This window comes from Onychomys torridus, chromosome 7 (assembly GCF_903995425.1).
Source record: "Onychomys torridus chromosome 7, mOncTor1.1, whole genome shotgun sequence".
Lineage (NCBI taxonomy): Eukaryota > Metazoa > Chordata > Mammalia > Rodentia > Cricetidae > Onychomys > Onychomys torridus.
Window position 1 is genome coordinate 14,145,680 of NC_050449.1, and position 24,611 is coordinate 14,170,290.

Genomic DNA, 24,611 nt, shown 5'->3' on the forward strand with positions numbered 1-24,611 from the left:
TTTCTATGATTTTTAACACTGTTGACTTGACAGGATATATAGTGTCATAGAAGGCAAGCCTGGTGGCACACCTGTGAGGGTTTATGTAGACTAGGTTAGCCTATGGGCATGCCCTTAAGAGATTATTTGATTAGATTAATTGAGGGGGGAAGACCCATTCTTAATGTGAGTGATTCCATTTCCTGGGCAGATATCTTGAAGTATACAGAAAGTAAAAAGCTAGCTGAGTATCATTATTTTTCTTTCCTCTCTCTAATTAATGACTGTAGATATGATTCAACTAGTTGCTTCAAACTCCTGCAATTGACTTCCCTGCCATGATGGGCTGGATCTTGAAGTGTAAGACAAAATAAACCCTTCCTTCTAAGGGCAAGGGGTTCATGAGCTCCAAATCCTACTTGAGACACCATTGAAAGTTGATGCTAAGGAAGAATCAATTTTCTTTAGGGACGTGAGCTTTAAGTCAATCAACACTCAGTAGATGGCCCCATACCCATGTGTGCATGGACAACACAAATTTGACTTCCCCAACCATGATGATATTTCAGCTGTTGTGATCTTTTGCATGTAGTCACAATAACTGTGAGTTCATATGTGCAATATTCCTGTAATATCTAAAAATACTATTTTACTGCCAATGTCTACTGTCTCTGGATCAGGGTATTTTGTCAGAGTAACACAAAAGTATCTTCTGGACACAAAACAATATTACTCTAAATAATACAGTGGAATATGTATTTCACATTATATATGAAGGTGGTCTCCAAGTGGATATAAGGGAGTAAATAACTAACCATGAATTAGGTTAGATTCCTAGGTTCTACCTGACCAGATGTTTGGGGATTGCTCTGGATTGTTCATCACTTTGTCTGTGTTTTTCAAGAATGTCTGTTGGTGAAAACCTCATTCTGGCATGCTTTATAGTCATAATCTTAGTAAAATGATTTCCTCCTTGAATGCACAATGGTTCTTGGTATAAAAAAAAGAGTATAACAACTCACAAAGTTTTGATAAGATTAACATGATTACAACCTTCTCACCACACAGGATCCTTTTGATAAGCATGAGCTGCTATTAATTTTTTGTTCTTGGCATAGTCTTCCTGTGACATTTTTTCTGTTGATAGCTAGTCACTATCCAGCACATATTTTATTAAGGGTAGCAATGTTTCTGGGAGTTGCAGTTGCTTGAGATGCTCCATGGAGCCCAAGAACTAGGCTTGTATGATGAAGGGAAGGAGAATGAAGATACCCTCAGGCAAATAGGAAGCATTTAACCACAGCATCATCCATCACTCCCAACTTCCCCATTGTCTGCTACTCTAATTGAGATCTTAGGTTAAGAAGAAAAATTGGAGAATGTGGAGAGAAAGAAAGGTAATAAGGGAAGGAAGAGGAACAGGAGAAAGAAATGAACTGGGAGAACACAATGGAGAAACAAGAGGATCAAAAAGAGTAGAAGGAGGGGAAAGAGGAGAAAGGGGTATAAGAGAAGGAGGAGGAGATTACAAGAATGGGAAAGGGCAGAAAGAGAAGACAATAAACAGGAGGAGGAGAGGGACATGAATAGTAGAAAAAGAAAGGGGGTACAAAGAGGAAGAACAGGAGAGAGATGAAGAGAAGGAGAAACAGTAGGAAATATTTAATCCAAAGAGATGAAATAGAAAAGGGTTAAACATTACAAAATGAGCCATCTAAGAAATATTAGGCTTCTCTCAGGGTTGCAGGAAATTCTCAAACAATAAAAGATGAAACTGTAAAGTTTATGTGCAATAAATTCTCAAAGTTGAGACTATTAACATAATTTAATAAATATTAGGGGGCTGTACTGTACCTTTGGGATATTTACCAGCATCCACTTACCTATACCTAACAAAAAATATTAACACCCTTTGAGTAGTGACATGGATATGTCTCCAGGCATAGACATTCCAAAACCATCCCCTATAATGAGCTGTTAGTATAAAAAAAAGTCACTGAGTAAATGATGTTTAGGATCTGAAGTGTCCTCCAATAAGCTCATGTGTTGAAGGCTTGGTCCCCAATTGGTGAAACTGTAGAAAGGTGATTGGATTGCAAGAGTGCTAACTTCATCAAATAACATGGACCATGAGAGACCATCTCCCATAATCAGTTCAGGACCATAAAATGAATGCCTCAGAGTAGTGAGGGATAGGAAACTTTTATCTGAGGGTAATTAAGAATAAGTTTCATCCTATCTATGACTGGTGAAATAATGATACACACATGCTTTCTGATGTTAACTTTCTCTTTTACTTTATCTTAAGAGTGGTCTCTGACTCTGTCTCCACACAGCTACATATCTCCACACTACTGCATACAGCTACATATCTTTACATACATACATTTTCTCATGGATACACATCTTTCTTTTACATACATTTCTCTTCTACATCTCTTTTCTATACAGTTTCATCTTCCTTTGCCTCCACACAGTTACAAATCTCCACCCAGCTACAGTCAAACATCTCATTTACATAGCTCTCTCACCAGACAGCACTTTACACACACACACACACACACACACACACACACACACACACACACACACACACTTACATTCTGCAGCAGCTCTCACATAGCTCTACACAGCTGTCTGTCTCCACACTGCCGCTGCTACTCCCTCACAACCAAACTGGACAACTATAAGTTACATTTTCAGGGCTCTACCCATTCTCAAAACATAAGATAAGTCATGTAGTTTCTCTTAAGCAAGCAATGTCACATTGACTCATGCACATAACTCTAAGTTGGTGAAGAGTCCCAGATATTAAACAATTGGCTGACCCTTGAGTGGTCAGGGTACATGAAGAAAGAAAACCACTGCAAGGACTATGTCTCAGTGTAAACAGCCTGGCCTTGATTTCTCAGTAAACAACACCTGGGATTTAGTCTTTGCGTAGTCTCTGTAGGGGCAGCTTAGTCTATTTTGGACTTGTTCTAATGTCTTTGCAAAATGTGTAAAAGGCTGTCTTTGAGACTTGAGAACACTGTTACTTCCCTGTGACAGTAAAGAAGAATATTCTTGTAATATTTCTGTTCATCAGAATTATAAAGCTTAAACAGAAATCTACAGCAAAATGTGTGCCCAAATACATAAAACACAGTACCAAAGAGCTGTGGAAAGCACCCCACAGCTGTTCTTATTAGAGAAGCATAGCAGTGGCACCTGAGAAAGTTACAGACAGAAAACAACCGGTTTCCACAGCCAGTAACACGATGGCTTTGCCAGATGGGGATCCCCATCAGGGAGTTATACTTCTGGTGGGTCAACCTGTCAAACACTAGTTGTCACCTGCTGTATACTTCCACAGCCCTCCGTAATCAATGGATCAACTAATAACTGAGTGAATTATTAGCAGAGGTGGGGGCTCATTGGAGAAACTAAGTCATTTGTTTCATGGCATGGAAGGGTATATTGCATCCCCCAAATCTCCCTGTCTCTTTGCTTCCTGCATCCAATAAAAGAGCAGTTTATCCATTTTATGCCTTCCACTATATTTCTACCTTGCCACAGGCCTAAAAGTAATGAAACCACAATGATTAATCTTTATTAACTGGACTAGATTTAGAATCATATGGAAACAGATATGTGTGTTCATGAAGGCATTTCCAGAAAGATTTCCCACTTTGAGGTGGGAAAACACATATGGAATGTGGATGGCGCCATCTAATGAGCAGGAGTCTCAGACTGAACAAAAACAGAGATGAACTCAGCACCAGGGTTCATCTCACTCCGCTTCCTGACTGCAGATGCAATGTGACCAGCAGCCTCAAGCTCCTGACATGATGCCACCGCCATGATTGATGGTACTCTGGAACTGTGAGCTACTTTTCTCTAGTAAGCTGCCTTCGTCAGGTATTTTGTCACACTGATGAGGAAAGTCAATAAATAATACAGGAACTAATTAACCAGGGCTGAAACTTCTGAAACTATGGGCCATAAAACCCTTTTCTTCTTTAAACTGAGCCTGCTACTTTTTTAGAGCAATGAAAACTAACACCAAAGGAGACCCCATTCTGACAAAGATACTCACCATTGACAGAGAGACTGTCTCTGTCCAGGATGTAGGGACCCAGCTTGGAGACTCCATTAGTCAGCTGGGCCACTTCTTGATACAACTGCTTCCTGTCCAGAGGAGGACTCGTGGGGTCATGATAGTAGGTGCAAATAGAATCCACTCCAGTGGCTGCTCCATTCTTTTCTGACCTAGGGTGATGAGCATATGGGAATGGGTCATCCAGAGTTATGAGAAAATTATGCATATCCTCCTCAAGTTGAGTCCCTCCTGGCTTCATGCATGTCTTTTTAATGGACCATGTCTACCTTCTCAGTCACATTCTTTTTTAAGTTCTCTCTATCTAGGTCTCCTACTTTATAAAGTGGGTTAGCTCTAGAAAATTGGTTCTACTTTTTTCTCTTCTCATTTTTAATCCTTCAGTTATTTGGTCTACATCTATCATGACAACTACCAACACTTCCTATTATGTTCAAAGTTACTCCAAGACTTCTTGGAATATCTTTCTTTCCAACATGTACATTTCTCTCTTCCCTTTTCCTTCCTTTTATTTCCCTCTCTTCATTTCTACTTCTTTTCTATTTTCTCTATCATTTACTCTTTCTTTTCCTTTCTAACATACTTCCCTCTTCTCTTTTCCTTTCTTCATTTTTTCATTCCTTCATGCTTCATTCACTGTGCTACACCCTATTCTTCAATAGCATAGAGTTTTTCTATGGAGGGGAGGGGCTAGAAAAGAAGGAGGAACAAGAGGTAGAACAGAAGTAAAGGAGGAAGAAAAAGAAAACAAATAAAATATTACTTATGATGAACCAACCATGAAATAGTTTATTTTCCTGTGCTTCCTCTGCTTACTGTACATGCACTGTCAAAGTACGACTCAAACAACATCATCTGTAGAAAGCCTCCACCCAGCTCCCCAGGGTCAAGTTGAAACTCCATTCTAGGTTCTTTTAGCCTCTGTGTAGAATTAACGGTCTCTTTGCCCTGGTTTATGGTTTCATGTTTGTGTAACCGCTGCCCATCTATATAGTGGAACTTTTGCAAGAAGAAAGTTATGGTTGCTAAGTCACAGAGTGTAGCATGAAATGAAGAATTCCATGATTGCTAAGTGATTCAATATCACTTTTTCTGGTCAGTGAGCCTCAATGCTCTACACAATTTTTTTTTTCATATAAATAAGTTCCATGGAAGCCTCTTCTTTCAGGAAGTCCTTTCTCTCATGCACTAAATTAAAGTCACAGTCTCCCATGTCTGAATTCCTGGAGGGCTTCATTCCTTTATGTTCCTTGCCTTCTGCATGTGATATTCCCATTTTATCCCCAGATGAATTTGATTATGACAGATAAGTCCTTCATGATATAAAGGAAGAAAGGCTCACCTGATCAAGGTCAGTCTGCAGCCAGAGTAGCCAGAACCAATGCTGGTATTCTTGAACAATGATTGGAGCTGGGGGTAAGCCAAAAGAATGAGTGAGAGAGAGATCCACGAGATTGGGATGAAGGAAAGGTAAGCCATGCATGTTTCACATTACCAGGTAGTTCAAGGCCTTCTCTGTTTTGTTGACATGTATGGAGCCTGGGTACCCCATTTCGGTTGTATAAGGCAGGTTGGTGATTGTCAAGTTGAAAGTGAATGGCACCAATTCTGGATGGGTACTTATAGCTGGAGGGGAGAGAGAGTGAGAGTGAATATAACCATGAGCCTGAGTGTGCATGTGTGTGTGTGTGTGTATGTGTGTGTGTGTGTGTGTGTGTGTGTGTGTTGTATGAGAGAGAAATAAAGAAAATCAATTTTCTGTTTGAGTACTGAGCTGCTGGATGTGAGGGGAAGACTAATACTGTCTCATAGCCACAGTGTTCAGTAGATAAAGTCTACAATATCATACCCAGAATCTTTTTTGCCCAACTAGAGGGAGGGGGTGGAACTTCATAGTGGATGTATGACTTCCTTTCGAGACGGATCCTGAATTTTCAGCCCAGAATGTCTAAAGGTGACAAATCATTGACATTTCATTGACTTGAGAAGGGACTAAGACTTTTTATTATCAGATCTAGGCCACACCACATAAAGGTTTCAATGGACAGTGGTAACAGTAAAGACTCTGAACTGGTCAAAACGATGAGAATAATGATGATTGAATATTCAGTCCCAAATTGGATATCTGTATTATGCCCTCCAAATCTCACTGAAAATTGTGGAAGGTTTAGAAAGAATATGGAGCATTGAGGAATGCTATATTCAAGACATGACAAGGCTTTTGTAGTCTTGTGCTCACAGAAGATGTGAGTATTTGTAAGAGGTGAGGTCTGTCAATGACCCATGGTAGGTTTGCAGGAGGTTGGGTGTATTGTCCCAAGGCCCTTTTTCTACTTGAGGAATGGTTGTTTGGATGGGGGGGGGGAGTTCATGAGACCCCATCCCTCTCTGAGGATTGATAGGCAGTTAATATTTGCTGGAGGAGGAAGAAACACTTTCTTCATATTTATAAAAACTAGTAAGTTGTTTATGATCTTGTAAATAATCCCTTACTTGTACTCATAATAAACTCATCAGTTAAAAAAAAAGAAAGAAAGAAAAAGAAAATAAAGAGATGGAAAGAAATACACAAGAGAGAAAAAATAATCCTATGGTTAGAAAATTTCCTTAGAGAAATGATAAAAATTTATAAAAAGTCAAAATGCAAAAGGGAAGATATGAGCAAATATAACAAGATAGACGACAGATTGGCTATATATAAAATTTATTCATGGAAGAAATTTATGGTCTATGAAAAATCACAGACTTTGGAGAAAAAGAAAATTACAAAAACCAAAAAAAAAAACCCCCCAAAAAACCACCCAGAATTCCAAGAGCAGTACGTGCAGTATCCCTGAAGGTAGGAGGATGTGGACTATGCTGAAATGGATATAAGGCTGGTATGGCCAGACACATGGAAGCAATGTACAGAATAGAGAAGGCTGAGGCTTGTAGACATCACATCCAGTTGATGCAAGAACTCATGGCTCAAGATCTCTCTATCTTCTCCATGGTTTAGTCCAGTGAATGTCCCTGACATCCTCTATTCCCACCTTCTGCAGGCTCTAGCCCAGGTTCATGCAGTTTTCCAGTCTAGTCTGGTCAACCATGCCTGCTGCAAACTACCTCCAGGATTCCACCAGGACAAACCCTAACTGTCATAACATGTCCTTTTGCACCATATTCAACCTCTCTACCTGTTGTGGTTAGAAAAAGAATTGTCCCCATAATAGCATATATTTGTATGCTTAGTCACCAGGGAGTGGAACTACTTGAAAAGAAATAAGGAACTCCTTGAAAAGGAAAAGGATCAAGACAGAAGTTGGTGCCAGGGAGTAAGGTATTACTATGATTGGCATGATAATGCTGTTTGTTATAGGACATGGAAGACTTTGGGACTTTGGACTAGATAATTGGTTGTACACTTTAAGCAGGGCTTAATGGAGCATCTTAGTAGAAGCATGGAATACAGTGGTGCTGAGGACAATGTGGAATGTGGGTGTCCTACTCAAGAATTTTCAGAGGAGAAGAATATTAGTAAGTGGCCTATAGACTGTTCCTGTGATATTTTGGTGAAGAATGTGGCTGCTTTCTTCCCTTGTCCAAAACATCTGCCTAAGGCTAAATTGAAGAGTTTTGGATTAATGGTGTCGGTAGAGGAGATTTCAAGGTAACCTAGTATTGAGTGGTTACTGTTATGCAGATCTACAATAAAAAGGAGTATACTGAACAAGGAAAACTACAAAATGTATTCAGTTTGAGGAGAAAGGGAACACCGGGAAATGCAATGGAACTAAGTCCTGTGTTCAAGAAGATAAATATTTAAAGAGAAACCTGATGCTAAATGGAATAAATGGAGTGGTGACCTCAAGACAAGACCCTATGCAGGTAAGTTTCCAACTTGTGAAAAGGAATTAAAGGAAAGCTTAAGAAGTGAAGGAAGCCATCAACAATAGAAAGCAGATACGAATGCAGTTGAATGAGGGAGCCATTTTCCAGGCCCAGCAAGTAGCAGAATTTGGCATTTTCAGCCATGTGGTTCTGGTTTTAGGGTCAAGGATATAGAAAATGGGGTGGAGAACCTACTTCTGGGGTTAAGGAAAGCCACTGAGGCCAGACATGTGTCAGGAGTATCCCTTCATGGAAGCTCAGGAAGGCTCTTTGTGATGCTGTAAAGGTGAAGCCTAGATTACATTGGAGACCCCAAGAAGTGGGAGATGCCAAACATGGGGTACCATGCCAGTGAAAGCTGAAGACTGGGTGTGGAACAAACCCAAGAGAGAGAAGTGTGATGCAGTCAGCAAATCTGAAAGGATTGATCATCTGAAGAGAGCTTTGACATCATCCACGGATTTGCAGTTTGGACTTTGCCCAGGTGGTTTTTGGTTTTGACTCAGTCTAGTATTTCCTCACTATCTTTCCTTTCTCCATTTTGGAATGGTAATGTACATCCTGTGCTACTGTCGTTTGGTAGTAAGTGATCTACCTCTTGATTTTGATTTTACAAGGGGTTACAGTTCAGAGATTGACATGAATATCAGAAGAGACTTTGAACTTTGGACTTTTAAATAATGTTGAGACTCTAATAGACTGTGGGGACTCTTGAAATTGTCCAGCTTTTTGAAATTGAACTGAATTTTTTCATTTTGATATTCCTACAAGCTAATTTGGGCCAGGAGTAGAATGTGGTGGTTTCAATAAGAATGATCTCCCCAGGCTCATATATTTGAATTCTTAGTCACAGGGTATAACACTATTTGAAAAGGGCTTAAGATGTATGGTGTTGTTGAAGTAAGTGTGTTACTGGAGGTGAATTTTGAGGTTTCAAAAGCCCATGCCAAGCCCAGAGTCTCTGTATCTGTAGATCACAATGTAACTTTCAGTTGCTGCTCCAGCAACTCCCTGCATCAACATGCTCCCTAGGCTCCCACGCAATGATTAGTGACTAAGTCTCTGAAACTCTAAACAAGCCCCAGCTAAATGCTCTGTTTTATTAGATTTTCCATAGTCATGACCTATCTTTACAGCCTTCTCCAGTGTTTGAGACTCTGTGACCTTCCTCATTCATGAACTCTCCCTAACTTGCCAGACCAAGCATGCAACCTGCATACAGTTCCCTGGCCTAGTCTGGCCAGCCTTGCCTGAACCAGGGTCAATCTCTATACTTCTGCTAGAACCTTACCTACCCACCCCCAAACCACAAGATCCTCCCACACCATATCCAACCTTTCTTGGCAGCCAGATCTAACTTCACAATCAAATCTTAAACCAGCAGGTTCATTCTAGACATTAGCCCAGTCCACTTTGTCCACCTATCTTCATTACACCAAAGCTTCCACCTTCTAGGCCTAACCCACCTTCTTATCTTCATTTCTATCCTATCCTTCTCTATTCATATCATACTTAGAACTATCAAAAGAAGTACACATGCCTAGAGCTCATGACAAAAATACAAACAATATAAAAGAACAAACCAATATATTCTCTCCCTCTCCAAAATAGTCTTGTATAAATGTTTGCCGATGAAAAATTACTCAAAAGAATCCCAGGATACTCAACTTAAAAGAAAAATCATAAAATTTATCAAAGAATTCAGAGTTTTAAAAAAAAACACAAAGAAGCATTTTGATTAAATTAAGGAGAAAGTAATTATGAGACTAAACACCTAACTAATGCCCAATACATGAAGAAGACAATCCAGTTCATGGAAATATAATTCAATAAGAAGATAGAAACATTGAAGAAGACTCAAACTGAAAATGAAGATGGAGTTGAAAAACTCAATGATTCAATTAGAAAACTCAAAGAAAATCTTTTTTTTCCCTCTATGATCTTGTTGGAGATTTCTATGACATTGACTTGGGATTCTTCTCCTAGTAACTCAAAGGTTTAGTGTTTTCATGGTGTCCTATATTCCCTTTTCTGTCCTTTTTCTATTGTTTATTTGTTTGTTTGTTTTTCTACTCCTTGCTTATTTTGTCCAGATGGTTCATTTTTGAATCCTGATATTTTATCTTTTGCTTGATTCATTCTATGTGTAAGAGTAGGTCAACAATTTAAATAGATCAAAGAAAAGCTTTACACATAGAAGCCCCCTTTTGAGTTGCCCCCTTTGAGTCAGAATTTTCCATTGCCATTTCCTTTGGTTGACTCCCTCCCTCCCAGAGGTGGAAGTACTTCCCTGTTTGCTGAAGACACCATGGACTTCAGTTACAGGGCCCAGAAGATCCTGAGCTTGAACTGACTTGAATGTCTCCTCATTGAAGACTAGTATTCATTGTACCAGAAGGTATTGGGAAAGCTGTCAAAGGAGGAATGCAACAGACAGTCCTACCTAGCTATAATGCCTATGGCAGCAACTACCAACATTTCACTAGAGCCTTATGGGGGAAGTAGTGGCATTCATACCTTGGTGGTAACCAACCACTCTCTATTCAGAATAGACTTACAACCTCCACAAAAAGGTAAATCATTCTTGGTAATGGAAACCTAATATTGAAAACCACTACCATAGAAAACATCCAACCACCAATTTACTAAATCAGCATAATTCTAAACAACAATCTAAACATTTGTCCTTATGCCCACAGATAAGTGTAGTCTTCACCCCTCATCAAGGAAACTTCTATTTGCAACATACATAGACCATTTCCAAGAAAAATAACCAATCAAATTGCAGAGTTATTAAGCCCAGTTCCAATGGATATATGTACAAAACACTCTAGTGCCTAAGGCTTGGGAACATTGAGGAAAAGGGGGCAGAAAAATTTTAAGAGCCAGAGGATCAGGGAGTTGGCTGTAAGACTATTTGTTAGTAATGTCAGAAGCTACACTAAAAAATCTTACTAACATCATTGCCTAAACATGAGCTGAACCAGGACAATAGTAGACATGCTAAAGTGGGTGGAGAAAGACCACAAATCCTCTGTCCTACACAAAGAACAACAGGTAACTAAGAAATACTGAGAGTGAAACAGGGAAGAGCACACTATTGGTTGTAAAAACTGAAAGATCAGCCCTGAAAATATGCATACATTGCACAGTCTCAGTAGATTATATTTAGGTATGTGTGTGTGTGTGTGTGTGTGTGTGTGTGTGTGTGTGTGTGCACGCGCACGCATGTGATACCAATTAATGAAATAAAGTCCATATCTTTGAAAAAGAGTAAGGTAGGGGTCTATGGGAAGGTTTAGAGGGAGGATAGGGAAAGGGAAAATTACATAATGATATTAAAATCTCAAAAATAGAAGAAAAAACTCAATTAAAATTTTAATAAAAAGCTCCTAGCTCCTAGGTCTATGAAGAGGGATCTGTGGGTGAGAGTGTTTGCTGTGCAATTATGAGAGCCTAAGTTCGAATCCCTTGCACTCATGTGAAAAATTAGGTTTGGCCAAGTGTGTGTCTGCAACATCAGACAGAGCTGTGATATATGTTGAGACAGGAGGATCTCTGGGGATTTGTCATTGTCAGTCTAGTTCCAAGTTCAGTGAAAGACCTTACCTCAATGGAATAAAGTGAAGAATAACAGAGGAGAGTACCTGCTGTCCTCTTCTTATCTCTGAGTATATACACCAAACACACACACACACACACACACACACACACACACACACACATACATATACTATTAATGAAAATGAATGTATGAATAAATTAAACAATCAATGAGCAATCAATTTTAAGGCTCAGGAAGCATTGTGGAAGTGGGTACAGACAGAATATAAGAGTCAAAGGAAGCAGTAGTGTGTTATGAAAGTCTGTCTTCCAGGTATGCCACGGCTGTTGCAGTCTTGAACCCACAGCAGCTGTGTGTACAATAGCTGCATAACAGAGCACATAGAAAGGAAACTAGTACAGTTACTGATGGTTGGGAGGAATGTAGAATGAGGAATTGTTGCTTAATGGGTACAAATTTTCATTTTTGGGTGACTAAAATTGTTTGGATGGTTTTGGATATGGCTTGGTGGCATAGTATTTGTAAAGTAAATGAGGTCCTGGATTCAAGCCCCACAAAGCCAGTAACGAACAGGAATCTAAAAACTGTCTGGAAACTGAAAGTGATAGTTACATAACACTGTACACTTAACAATACTGGATTGTATACCTAAAACATACACAGAGGAAATATTTATATACATATATATTATATATTACTACAATAATAAAACTTCTGCTTACCTGGTCTTGAAGTCACATTCTCAGAGGACCATGTGGACATTTTAGATGTGTTCAGAGGGGCATAAGGACTTCCATGTAGTGCAGTTGTGGTCTTAGAGCCAGTAGGTCTTGAACTTGTGATAGCTAAATGAGAAGTCTCACTTGTAGTTTCCAGGTCAGTGAGTGGGCTTGTTGAGGCCTCTGATGGTATCAAGGTCATTACATCACTGACAAAATTTGGAAGTTTAACTGTAGTGATGGGTGCTGAGGTTTCTGTGCTCTGTGGAGTTGCATTGCCATGTTTACTAGTTGTAGGGGCACCGGGAAACCCAGGGACACTCGGGGACATAGTCAGATTGGATTCTGCTGAAGAGATGGAAACCCATAAGCCTGTGGTGCCTGCTAAAGCAGGGGAAGGGGTTACTGTTAGAATGGTGGAGCTGGTCTCTGTCCCAGAGAGGGCTGGGAGAGAGGCTGTTTCTTCAGAAGCACCAGATGAAAAGGTTGTTTCCAGGTCACTTCTGCCACCCACAGTCACAAAGGAGTTCAAGGGAAAATTTGTCATCTCTGTCACTCCAGGGGAGACAGTCTGAGTTAAGAGAGTTGTACTAACATCTGCCCCATGTGTAATGGGCACTGAGGCTGTGGTTTCCAATAAAGGAAGAAAACCAGTTGAAACAGGAAATGTGTTAGTTTCTGCACTGAGGTGGGTGGTTAATGAAGCTGTGCTTTTTGGTTCACTAGGAGACACAACTACAGTTGGAAATATACTGGTTGATGGCCAGGAATTAGTGAATTGTGAGGTCATTACACCTGGTGCCCCAGGAGAGACGGTCACTGTTGGCACAGATGAACTGGTTTCTGTTCCAGGATGCTTGCCAACTGAGGTTGTTACGTCTAAAACACTATTAGAAAAACTAGAAGCTTGTTGGGTTGAGGCAGGATGAGTAACCAAGGAGACTGTTGATATTGGTTCATGCATCGATGTACTCAATGTAAGCAAAGTCATACTATTGTCTGTTGTAGAAGCAGCATCTAGTCGAGTGGTCATATATGGTACACCAGATGAAAGAGTTGTTGGAATAGCTGGAGTGGTCTCTGCCCCAGAAGCTAAGGAAGTGATGTCTGATTCACTATAAGAAAATGTGGGAGTGGTTGTGGAAAGTGGTGTGCTGGGCTTGGCAGAAGGAATGAGCCATGTTTCAGTTCTTTTTGGCTCTTCAGGTAAAGCAGATAAAGTAGAAATTGTTGAAGTTGCTTCTTTTCTGGGATGGGTGACCCAGGAGGCTGTGGTCTCTGTTTGACTTGAGGAAACAGTCAGAGTCGGAGTGGCTGTATGTGTCTCTGTCTCAGAAGTAGTGGCCAGTGATGTCATAATTTCTGTTATAACTGGAGGGACAGGGCTTGTAGAAATGGCTGAACTGGCCTGTCCCTCAACATGGGAGACCAAGGATATCATGGTATGTGGTTCAGAAGATAAAAGAGTTGGTGAGGACATCATGTCTGGAACACTAGGAGAGATGGATGTCCTTAGAATACTCAAAGTGGCTTCTGTTATAGGATGGATAACCCACGAGGCTGTGGTCTCTGGTTGACCTGGAGAAGCAGTCAGAGTGGAAGAAACTGAATCCCTTTCTGTGTGAGAGCTAGTGACTAGTGATGGTATTGTTTCTGTTACATGGGGAGAGACAGGCCTTGTAGACATAGCTGAACTGGGCTGTCCCTCAATGTCAGTGACCAAAGAAATTGTGGCATGTGCTTCAGAAGAAATATGATTTGGTGAGGTCATTTCTGGCATACCAGGGCTAGTGACTAGTGATGGTATCACCTCTGTTACATGAGGAGAGACAGCCTGAGTAGTCATGGATAAACTGGTCTGTCCCCCAGCCTGGGTGACCAATGTTGTGGTCTGTGGTTCAGAAGTAATGTGGTTCAGAGCTGTTGAGGCCATCATGTCTGGAACACTTGGTGAGATGGTTGAAGTTAGAACTTTTGAATTGTCTTCTTTTTCAGGATGGGTGATCCATGGGGCTGTGGACTCTGTTTGACCTGGGGAAACAGCCAAAGTTGAAGTCACTGAATGGCTTTCTGTGCCAGAACTAGTGATCAGTGATGGTATTTTTTCTGTTATACCTGAAGAGACAGGACTTGTAGACATGGCTGAACTGGGCTGTTCCCCAGTGTTGGTGACCAATGAAACTGTGGTATGTGGTTCAGAAGGAATAAGAGTTGGTGAGGTCTTCATTTCTGGTACCCTAGGTAAGATGGTTGTAAATAGAACCTCTGAAGAGTCTTCTCTTCCAGGATGGGTGACCCATTGGATTGTGGTCTCAGATTGATCTGTGGAAACAGCCAGAGTTGTAGTCATTGTATAGCTTTCTGTGCCCAAGCTAGTAACTAGTGATGGTGTCATTTCTGTTATACCAGAAGAGACAGCCTGAGTAGACATGGATGAACTGAGGTGCTCACCAGGATGTGTGACTAATGATGTTATGGTCTGTGGTTCAGAAGGAGCATGGATCAGAGTTGTTGAGGTCATCATGTCTGGAACACTAGGTGAGAGAGTTGTAGATAGAATCTCTGAAGTATCTTCCTTTCTGGGATGGGTGACCCATGGGGCTGTGGGGCCTGGTTGATCTGTGGAAACTTTGAGAGTTGTAGTTGTTGAATAATTTTTTGTGTCAGAGACAGTGACCCCAGATGGTATCATTTCTGTTACACCTGAAGAGACAGCCTCAGTAGACATGGATGAACTGGGTTGTGCCTCAGCATGAGTAACCACTGATATTATGGTCTCTGTTCCAGAAGGAGTGTGGGTCAGAATTGTTGAGGTTATGTTCTCTGGAGCACTAGATGAGAGGGTTGTCGTTATAACATCTGAAGTGGCTGCCTTTACAGAATGGGTGACCAATGGGGCTGTGGTCCCTGGTTGATCTGTGGACACTGCCAGAGTTGTAGCTGTTGAATAGTTTTTTGTGCCAGAGCTAGTGACCACTGATGGTATCATTTCTGTTATACCTGGAGAGGCAGCCAGAGAAGACATGGCTGAACTGGGCTGTTCACCAATGTGGGTGACAAATGAAACTGTGGAATGTGGTTCAGAAGGAACAGGAGTTGTGGAAATAACAAGATCTGGAACACCAGTTGAAATGGAGTTAGTTAGAACACCTGAAGTGTCTTCTCTTTCTGCATGTGTTGTCTGTGAGGCTGTGGACTCTGTTTGACCTGGGGAAATAAGTAGAACTGTGCTGGTTCCATGTGTCTCTGTCCCAGAAGTAGTGGCCTGTGATGTCATCATTTCTGTTACACCTGAATAGATAGCCTCAGTAGACATGGATGAACTGAGGTGTCTACCAGGATGGGTGACCAATGGTGTTATTGTCTGTGCTTCAGAAGGAGTGTGGGTCAAAATTGTTGAGGTCATCATGTCTGGAACACTGGGTGAGATGGTTGAAGTTAGAACTCCTGAAGTTCCTTCTTTTCCAGGATGGGTGACCAATGGGGTTGTGGTCCCTGGTTGATCTGTGGACACTGCCAGAGTTGTAGCTGTTGAATAGTTTTTTGTGCCAGAGCTAGTGGCCACTGATGGTATCATTTCTGTTATACCTGGAGAGGTAGCCAGAGAAGACATGGCTGAACTTGGCTGTTCACCAATGTGGGTGACAAATGAAACTGTGGAATGTGGTTCAGAAGGAACAGGAGTTTTGGAAGTAACAAGGTCTGGAACACTAGGTGAAATGGAGTTAGTTAGAACACCTGAAGTGTCTTCTCTTTCTGCATGTGTTGTCCGTGAGGCTGTGGACTCTGTTTGACCTGGGGAAACAAGTAGAACTGTGCTGGTTCCATGTGCCTCTGTCCCAGAAGCAGTGGCCTGTGATGTCATCATTTCTGTTACACCTGAATAGACAGCCTCAGTAGACATGGATGAACTGAGGTGTCCACCAGGATGGGTGACCAATGATGTTATTGTCTGTGATTCAGAAGGAGTGTGGGTCAGAATTGTTGAGGTTATGTTCTCTGGAGCACTAGATGAGAGGGTTGTAGTTATAACATCTGAAGTGGCTGCCTTTACAGAATGGGTTACCCATGAACCTGTGGTCCCTGTTTGATCTGTGGACACTGCCAGAGGTGTAGCTGTTGAATAGTTTTTTGTGCCAGAGCTAGTGACCACTGATGGTATCATTTCTGTTATACCTGGAGAGGCAGCCAGAGAAGACATGGCTGAACTGGGCTGTTCACCAATGTGGGTGACAAATGAAACTGTGGAATGTGGTTCAGAAGGAACAGGAGTTGTGGAAATAACAAGATCTAGAACACCAGTTGAAATGGAGTTAGTTAGAACACCTGAAGTGTCTTCTCTTTCTGCATGTGTTGTCCGTGAGGCTGCGGACTCTGTTTGACCTGGGGAAATAAGTAGAACTGTGCTGGTTCCATGTGTCTCTGTCCCAGAAGTAGTGGCCTGTGATGTCATCATTTCTGTTACACCTGAATAGACAGCCTCAGTAGACATGGATGAACTGAGGTGTCCACCAGGATGGGTGACCAATGATGTTATTGTCTGTGATTCAGAAGGAGTGTGGGTCAGAATTTTTGAGGTCATTATGTCTGGAATAGTATTTGATATAGTTGTACTTAGAATCTCTGAAGTGCCTTCTTTCCAAGGTTGGGTGACCATTGAAGTTGTGGCTGCAGGTTGATCTGGGGAAACAGATAGAGTTGAAGGCACTGAATGACCTTCTGTGTCTGAGGTAGTCACAAGTAATGGTATCATTTCTGTTATACCTGGAGAGACAGGGCTGATAGACATGGGTGAACTGGGCTGTCCCTCAACATGGCTGACCAATAACACTGTGCTGTGTTGTTCAGCAGAAATAAGACTAGGTGATGTCATCATTTCTGGTACACTAGGTGAGATAGTTGAAGACAGGACCACAGATGTGGCTTCGCTTTCAGGATGGGTGACCAATGGGGCTGTGGACTCAAGCTGATCTTTGGAAACATCCAGAGTTGAAGTAATTACATAGTTTCCTGTGCCCAAGCTAGTGATTAGTGATGGTGGCACTTCTGTTACACCTGAAGAGACAGCATGAGTAGACATAGAAGAACTGGGATGTCCACCAGTATGGGTGACCAATGGTGTTATTGTCTGTGCTTCAGAAGGAGTGTGGGTCAGAATTGTTGAGGTCATGTCTGGAACACTGGGTGAGATGGTTGAAGTTAGAACTCCTGAAGTTCCTTCTTTTCCAGGATGGGTGACCAATGGGGCTGTGGTCCCTGGTTGATCTGTGGAAACTGCCAGAGTTGTAGCTGTTGAAAAGTTTTTTGTGCCAGAGCTAGTGGCCACTGATGGTATCATTTCTGTTATACCTGGAGAGGCAGCCAGAGCAGGCATGGCTGAACTTGGCTGTTCACCAATGTTGGTGACAAATGAAACTGTGGAATGTGGTTCAGAAGGAACAGGAGTTTTGGAAGTAACAAGATCTGGAACACTAGGTGAAATGGAGTTAGTTAGAACACCTGAAGTGTCTTCTCTTTCTGCATGTGTTGTCCGTGAGGCTGTGGACTCTGTTTGACCTGGGGAAATAAGTAGAACTGTGCTGGTTCCATGTGTCTCTGTCCCAGAAGTAGTGGCCTGTGATGTCATCATTTCTGTTACACCTGAATAGATAGCCTCAGTAGACATGGATGAACTGAGGTGTCTACCAGGATGGGTGACCAATGGTGTTATTGTCTGTGCTTCAGAAGGAGTGTGGGTCAAAATTGTTGAGGTCATCATGTCTGGAACACTGGGTGAGATGGTTGAAGTTAGAACTCCTGAAGTTCCTTCTTTTCCAGGATGGGTGACCAATGGGGTTGTGGTCCCTGGTTGATCTGTGGACACTGCCAGAGTTGTAGCTGTTGAATAGTTTTTTGTGCCAGAGCTAGTGGCCACTGATGGTATCATTTCTGTTATACCTGGAGAGGTAGCCAGAGAAGACATGGCTGAACTTGGCTGTTCACCAATGTGGGTGACAAATGAAACTGTGGAATGTGGTTCAGAAGGAACAGGAGTTTTGGAAGTAACAAGGTCTGGAACACTAGGTGAAATGGAGTTAGTTAGAACACCTGAAGTGTCTTCTCTTTCTGCATGTGTTGTCTGTGAGGCTGTGGACTCTGTTTGACCTGGGGAAACAAGTAGAACTGTGCTGGTTCCATGTGCCTCTGTCCCAGAAGCAGTGGCCTGTGATGTCATCATTTCTGTTACACCTGAATAGACAGCCTCAGTAGACATGGATGAACTGAGGTGTCCACCAGGATGGGTGACCAATGATGTTATTGTCTGTGATTCAGAAGGAGTGTGGGTCAGAATTGTTGAGGTTATGTTCTCTGGAGCACTAGATGAGAGGGTTGTAGTTATAACATCTGAAGTGGCTGCCTTTACAGAATGGGTTACCCATGAACCTGTGGTCCCTGTTTGATCTGTGGACACTGCCAGAGGTGTAGCTGTTGAATAGTTTTTTGTGCCAGAGCTAGTGACCACTGATGGTATCATTTCTGTTATACCTGGAGAGGCAGCCAGAGTAGGCATGGCTGAACTGGGCTGTTCACCAATGTGGGTGACAAATGAAACTGTGGAATGTGGTTCAGAAGGAACAGGAGTTGTGGAAGTAACAAGGTCTGGAACACTAGGTGAAATGGTAATAGTTGGAACACCTGAAGTGTCTTCCCTTTCAGCAGGAGTCACCCTTGAGGCTGTGGTTTCTGTTTGTCCTGGGGATACAAGTAGAGCTGGACTGGTTTCATGTGTCTCTGTCTCAGAAGTAGTGGCTGGTGATGTCATCATTTCTGTTACACCTGAAGAGACAGCCTGAGTGGACATGGATGAACTGAGGTGTCCACCAGTGTGGGTGACCAATGATGTTGTTGTCTGTGGTTCAGGAGTGTGGGTCAGGGTTATTGAGGTCATCATGTCTGGAACATGAGGTGAAATGGTTATAGATAGATCCCCTGAGGAGCCTTCTTTTTCAGGATGCATGACCAATGGGGCTGTGGTCTCTAGTTGATCTGGAGATGAACCCAGAGTTGAAGTCATGGAATGGCTCTCTGTGCTTAAGCTAATGCCCAGTGATGGTATCACATCTGTAATGCCCACTGAGACAGGACTTGTAGACAATATTGAACTGGGCTGTCCCTCATTGTGAGTGATGAATGACATGGTGCTATATGGTTCAGAAGGAATAAGAGTATTTGTGGACATCATTTCTGGAACACTAGTTGAAATTATTGTAGGTGAAACCCCTGATGTTGTGTCTCTTTCAGGATGGGTGACCAATTGGGCTGTGGACTCAAGCTGATCTTTGGAAACATCCAGAGTTGAAGTAATTACATAGTTTCCTGTGCCCAAGCTAGTGACTAGTGATGGTGGCACTTCTGTTTCACCTGAAGAGATAGCCTGAGTAGTTAGGGATGAACTGGGATATTCTCCAGCATGGGTGACTGATGATGTTATGGTCTGTGGTTTAGAAGGAGTGTGGATCACAGTTGTTGAGGTCATGTCTGGAACACTAGGTGAGACAGTTGTAGATAAATTTCCTGAAAAGTCTTCTTTTCCAGGATGGGTGACCCATAGGGCTGTGGACCCTGGTTGATCTGGGGAAACAACCAGATTTGGAGTCACAGAATGGCTTTCTGTGCTTGAGCTAATGACCGGTGATGGTATCATTTCTGTAACATCTGGAGAGACAGTACTTGTAGACAAGGTTGAACTGGACTGTCCCTCAATATGGGTGACTAAGGACACTGCACTCTGTGGTTCAGCCAAAATGAGAGTTGTTGTGGACATCATTTCTGGAACACCAGTTGAAATAGTAGTAGGTGGAATCCATGATGTGGCTGCTCCTTCAGGATGGGTGACCAATTGGGCTGGGCTATCAGGCTGACCTATGGAAACATCCAGAGTTGAAGTAGTTACATAACTTTTTGTGCCCAAGCTAGTGACTAGTGATTGTAGCATTTCTGTTACACCTGAAGAGACAGCTTGAGTAGACATAGAAGAACTGGGATGTCCACCAGTATGGGTGACCAATGGTGTTATTGTCTGTGCTTCAGAAGGAGTGTGTGTCAGAATTGTTGAGGTCATCATGTCTGGAACACTGGGTGAGATGGTTGAAGTTAGAACTCCTGAAGTTCCTTCTTTTCCAGGATGGGTGACCAATGGGGCTGTGGTCCCTGGTTGATCTGTGGAAACTGCCAGAGTAGTAGCTGTTGAAAAGTTTTTTGTGCCAGAGCTAGTGGCCACTGATGGTATCATTTCTGTTATACCTAGAGAGGCAGCCAGAGTAGATATGGCTGAAGAGGGATGTTCACCAATGTGAGTGACAAATGAAACTGTGGAATGTGGTTCAGAAGGAACAGGAGTTGTGGAAATAACAAGATCTGGAACACCAGTTGAAATGGAGTTAGTTAGAACACCTGAAGTGTCTTCTCTTTCTGCATGTGTTGTCCGTGAGGCTGCGGACTCTGTTTGACCTGGGGAAACAAGTAGAACTGTGCTGGTTCCATGTGTCTCTGTCCCAGAAGTAGTGGCCTGTGATGTCATCATTTCTGTTACACCTGAAGAGACAGCATCAGTTGACATGGACAAACTGGGTTGTGCCTCAGCATGGGTAACCACTGGTATAGTGGTCTGTGTTCCAGAAGGAGTGTGGGTCAGAATTGTTGAGGTTATGTTCTCTGGAGCACTAGATGAGAGGGTTGTAGTTATAACATCTGAAGTGGCTGCCTTTACAGAATGGGTGACCCATGAACCTATGCTCCCTGGTTTATCTGGGGATACTGCCAGAGGTGTAGCTGTTGAATTAGTTTTTGTGCCAGAGCTAGTGGCCACTGATGGTATCATTTCTGTTATACCTGGAGAGGCAGACAGAGTAGGCATGGCTGAACTGGGCTGTTCACCAATGTGGGTGACAAATGAAACTGTGGAATGTGGTTCAAAAGGAACAGGAGTTGTGGAAGTAACAAGGTCTGGGACACTAGGTGAAATGGTAATAGTTGGAACACCTGAAGTGTCTTCCCTTTCAGCAGGAGTCACCCTTGAGGCTGTGGACTCTGTTTGTCCTGGGGATACAAGTAGAGCTGGACTGGTTTTATGTGTCTCTGTCCCAGAAGCAGTAGTATGTGATATCAGTATTTCTGTTACATCTGAAGAAACAGCCTGAGTGGATGTAGATGAACTGGGAGGTCCACCAGTGTGGGTGACCAATGGTGTTATTGTCTGTGCTTCAGAAGGAGTGTGGGTCAGAATTGTTGAGGTCATCATGTCTGGAACACTGGGTGAGATGGTTGAAGTTAGAACTCCTGAAGTATCTTCTTTTCCAGGATGGGTGACCAATGGGGCTGTGGTCCCTGGTTGGTCTGTGGACACTGCCAGAGTTGAATAGTTTTTCATGCCAGAGCTAGTAGCCAGTGATTGTATCATTTCTGTTATTTCTGAAGAGACAGCCAGAGTAGACATGGCTGAAGTGGGCTGTTCACCAATGTGGGTGACAAATGAAATTGTGGAAAGTGGTTCAGAAGGAATAAAAGTTTTGGAAGTAACAAGAGCTGGAACACTAGTTGAAATGGTGCTATTTGGAACACCCAAAGTACCTTCTCTTTCAGTGTGAGTTTCCCATGATGCTATGGTTTCTGTTTGTCCTGGGGAATCAAGTAGAACTGTGCTGCTTCCATGTGCCCCTGTCTCAGAAGTAATGGCCTGTGATATCATCATTTCTGCTATCCCTGAAGAGACAGCCTGAGTAGACATGAATGAACTGAGGTGTCCACCAGGATGGGTGACCAATGATGTTATTGTCTGTGCTTCAGAAGGCGTGTGGGTCAGAATTGTTGAGGTCATCTTGCCTGGAACAGTTGGGAAGGTCGTTGTACTTAGAACCCCTGAAGTATCTTGTTTTCCACGGTGTGTAACCCATTGTCCTGTGGTCCCTGGTTGATCTTGAGAAACAGCCAAAGTTGAAATCATTGAATGGCTTTCTGTGTCTGAGGTAGTGACAATTAATGGTATTGTTTCTGTTGTATATGGAGGATCAGGCCTTGTAGACATGGCTGAACTGGGCTGTTCCACAATGTCGGTGACCAATGTAACCTTAGTGTATGGTTTAGGAGGAGTAAGAGTTGGTGAGGTCATCATTTCTGGTACACTAGTTTCAATGGTTGTAGATAGAACTCCTGAAGTACCTTCTCTTCTAGGATGGGTTACCCCTGGTGTTGTAACCTCTGGTTGTATGAGGGATAAAACTGTGTTTGAAGTTATTCCATGGTTTTCTGTGCCTAAGCTTTTGACCCATGATATCACTTCTGTTATACCCTGTGAGACTGCCATGCTATTCATGGCTGAACTGTGTTGTCCCCCAGCATGAGTGGCCAATGGTGCTGTCTTCTGTGGTTCAGCAGGAGTGTGGTTCAGGATTGTTGAGGTCATCATGTCTGTAACACTGGACATTGAGTTTATAGTTTGAATACCTGAAATGGCTTCTGTTTCAGGGTTGTTGATCCAAGGCGTTGTTGTCTCTTGTAGTCTTGGGGAAGAAGTTAGAGTTGAAGTTGTTGCATGGCTTGCTTTACTTAAGTTAGTGAGAAGTGATGTGGTCACTTCTGTTATACCTGGAGAGACAGCCAGAGTAGACATGGCCAAACTGTGCTCTTCTCTGGCATCAGTTATCAATGAAATTGTGGTCTGTAGTTTAGGAGTTTGATTCACAGATTTTGAGGTCATCATGTCTAGAAGGTTTGGTGAGATTGTTGTAGTTAGCATCCTTGAATTCACTTCTATTCCATGATTCATGGTCCAGGAGGTTGTGGTCTTTGGTTGACCTGGGGAAATAGTCCAATTTATGGTATGGATTCCTGTCTCAGAGCTAGTTACCCCTGGAGAGACACCAACAGCAGATATGGGTGAACTAGTCTTTCCCCCAGAATGAGAGATCAGAGAAATTTTGGTATGTGGCTCAGAAGGTTGAGGTGTCAGAATTGGTTTGGATGTTCTTGAAACATCCTCAGAAGTGTGGCCTTCTGAGGTTATCATATCTGGAATGCTAGATGAGATAGCTACAGGTGGGGCATCTGGTGATCTGGCTTCTTGTTCATCAGTGGTGGTTGTTGGGAGTGTGGTGTGAGATTCCACATTGTGAAAACTTGTGCTTGTCCTTGGAACTCTGGAGCTGATCTCTTCAGGACTGGGAACAAATGAGGCTGATGTACCTGCTTCACCTGGTATAGCAGTAAGAGCTGTAACAGAACTGTCTTCTGATATGGCAGAAAGGGTTACTTGTGATGTTGTTTTCTCTAGTTCATATGAATAACTTGTTATTGTTGGGGAAATTGTACTGGTGTATATCTCAGAACTAGGAACTAGTGAAGTCATAGCTGATGCACTAGTATTTTTCTGTGTGGTCTGAGAACTAATGACCAGTGAGGTTCTCAATCCTGTTATAGCAGGTGATATAGTAGTGGTTGGAAGGGCTGGCATGACTTCTGTCCCATGGGTAGTATCCATCGAGAGTGTGGTGGTAGCAGTTTCACCATTGGAAATGTCAAGAATATTTTCAGAAACAGGGATTCTGCTCTGTGAAAGATGCATGACCATTGAGGCTGTTGTATCTGACTCACCAGGGGCAATGGTCAGGCTTTGGAGAGCTGGCTTTGTCTCTGCTCCAGAATTAATACCCAGTGAGGTTGCCATTCCTGATGTGTCAGTAGAAAAAGTGCTGGAAACAGAATAATCCACCTCCACCCCAGGATGGGTGACCCCAGAGACTGTTCTCTTTGGTTCACTCAAGGAGTCAGTAAGAGTTGGGATAAACATACTGGTGTTTTCTTCAGGCCTGCTAATCAGTGAGGTTGCAAAATCTGGTATAGTAGATAAAACAGTTAATGCTGGGAAAGTTGAACTGACTTCTCTTCTGGGAGTGGTGGCTGTGGACACCATGGAATCTGATTCACCTTGAGAAACATTCATGGTTATCTTGGCAACAGGTGAAGTAATCTCTAAAGGACGGGTGACCCATGAGACTGTATCAGACTCACTGGGGATCAATAGGGCTGTACTCTCTGGTTCTTTACTGTAAGATGATGGTCTTGTCCTGAGGACCATGCTAGTGTTTTCTCCAGAGCCTGTAGGAAATGATGCTGCTATCCCTAGGACATCATGGGAAGCATCTGAGGCTGTGATAAGCATCTCTGTTGTGTTTATGTTGCCTATTTGCTCTGATGTCTTGCGGGGAGTCAAGGGTCTTGGAGTTGTAGTAGAGATTTTGGTGGTTGAAGTGGCAATGGAAGTAGCCTTCAGAGTTGTGGCAGTGGTCTCCTCTTTTACTGCCCCCTTTGTGGTTAGCTCTGTAAGTTGAGACATGCAACACAA

At 42.5% G+C, this 24,611-nt stretch overlaps 1 protein-coding gene across 1 annotated transcript in view; it reads right to left on the bottom strand.

Annotated features, from left to right (window-relative positions):
* The window catches only part of Muc16 (mucin 16, cell surface associated), a 197,643-nt gene that overhangs the window by 160,882 nt on the left and 12,150 nt on the right, over positions 1–24,611 (bottom strand). Inside the window, 2 exon segments of the mRNA XM_036192391.1 lie at positions 12,236–12,723; positions 13,300–24,586. Of these exon segments, the coding sequence (XP_036048284.1) occupies positions 12,236–12,723; positions 13,300–24,586 (11,775 nt within the window).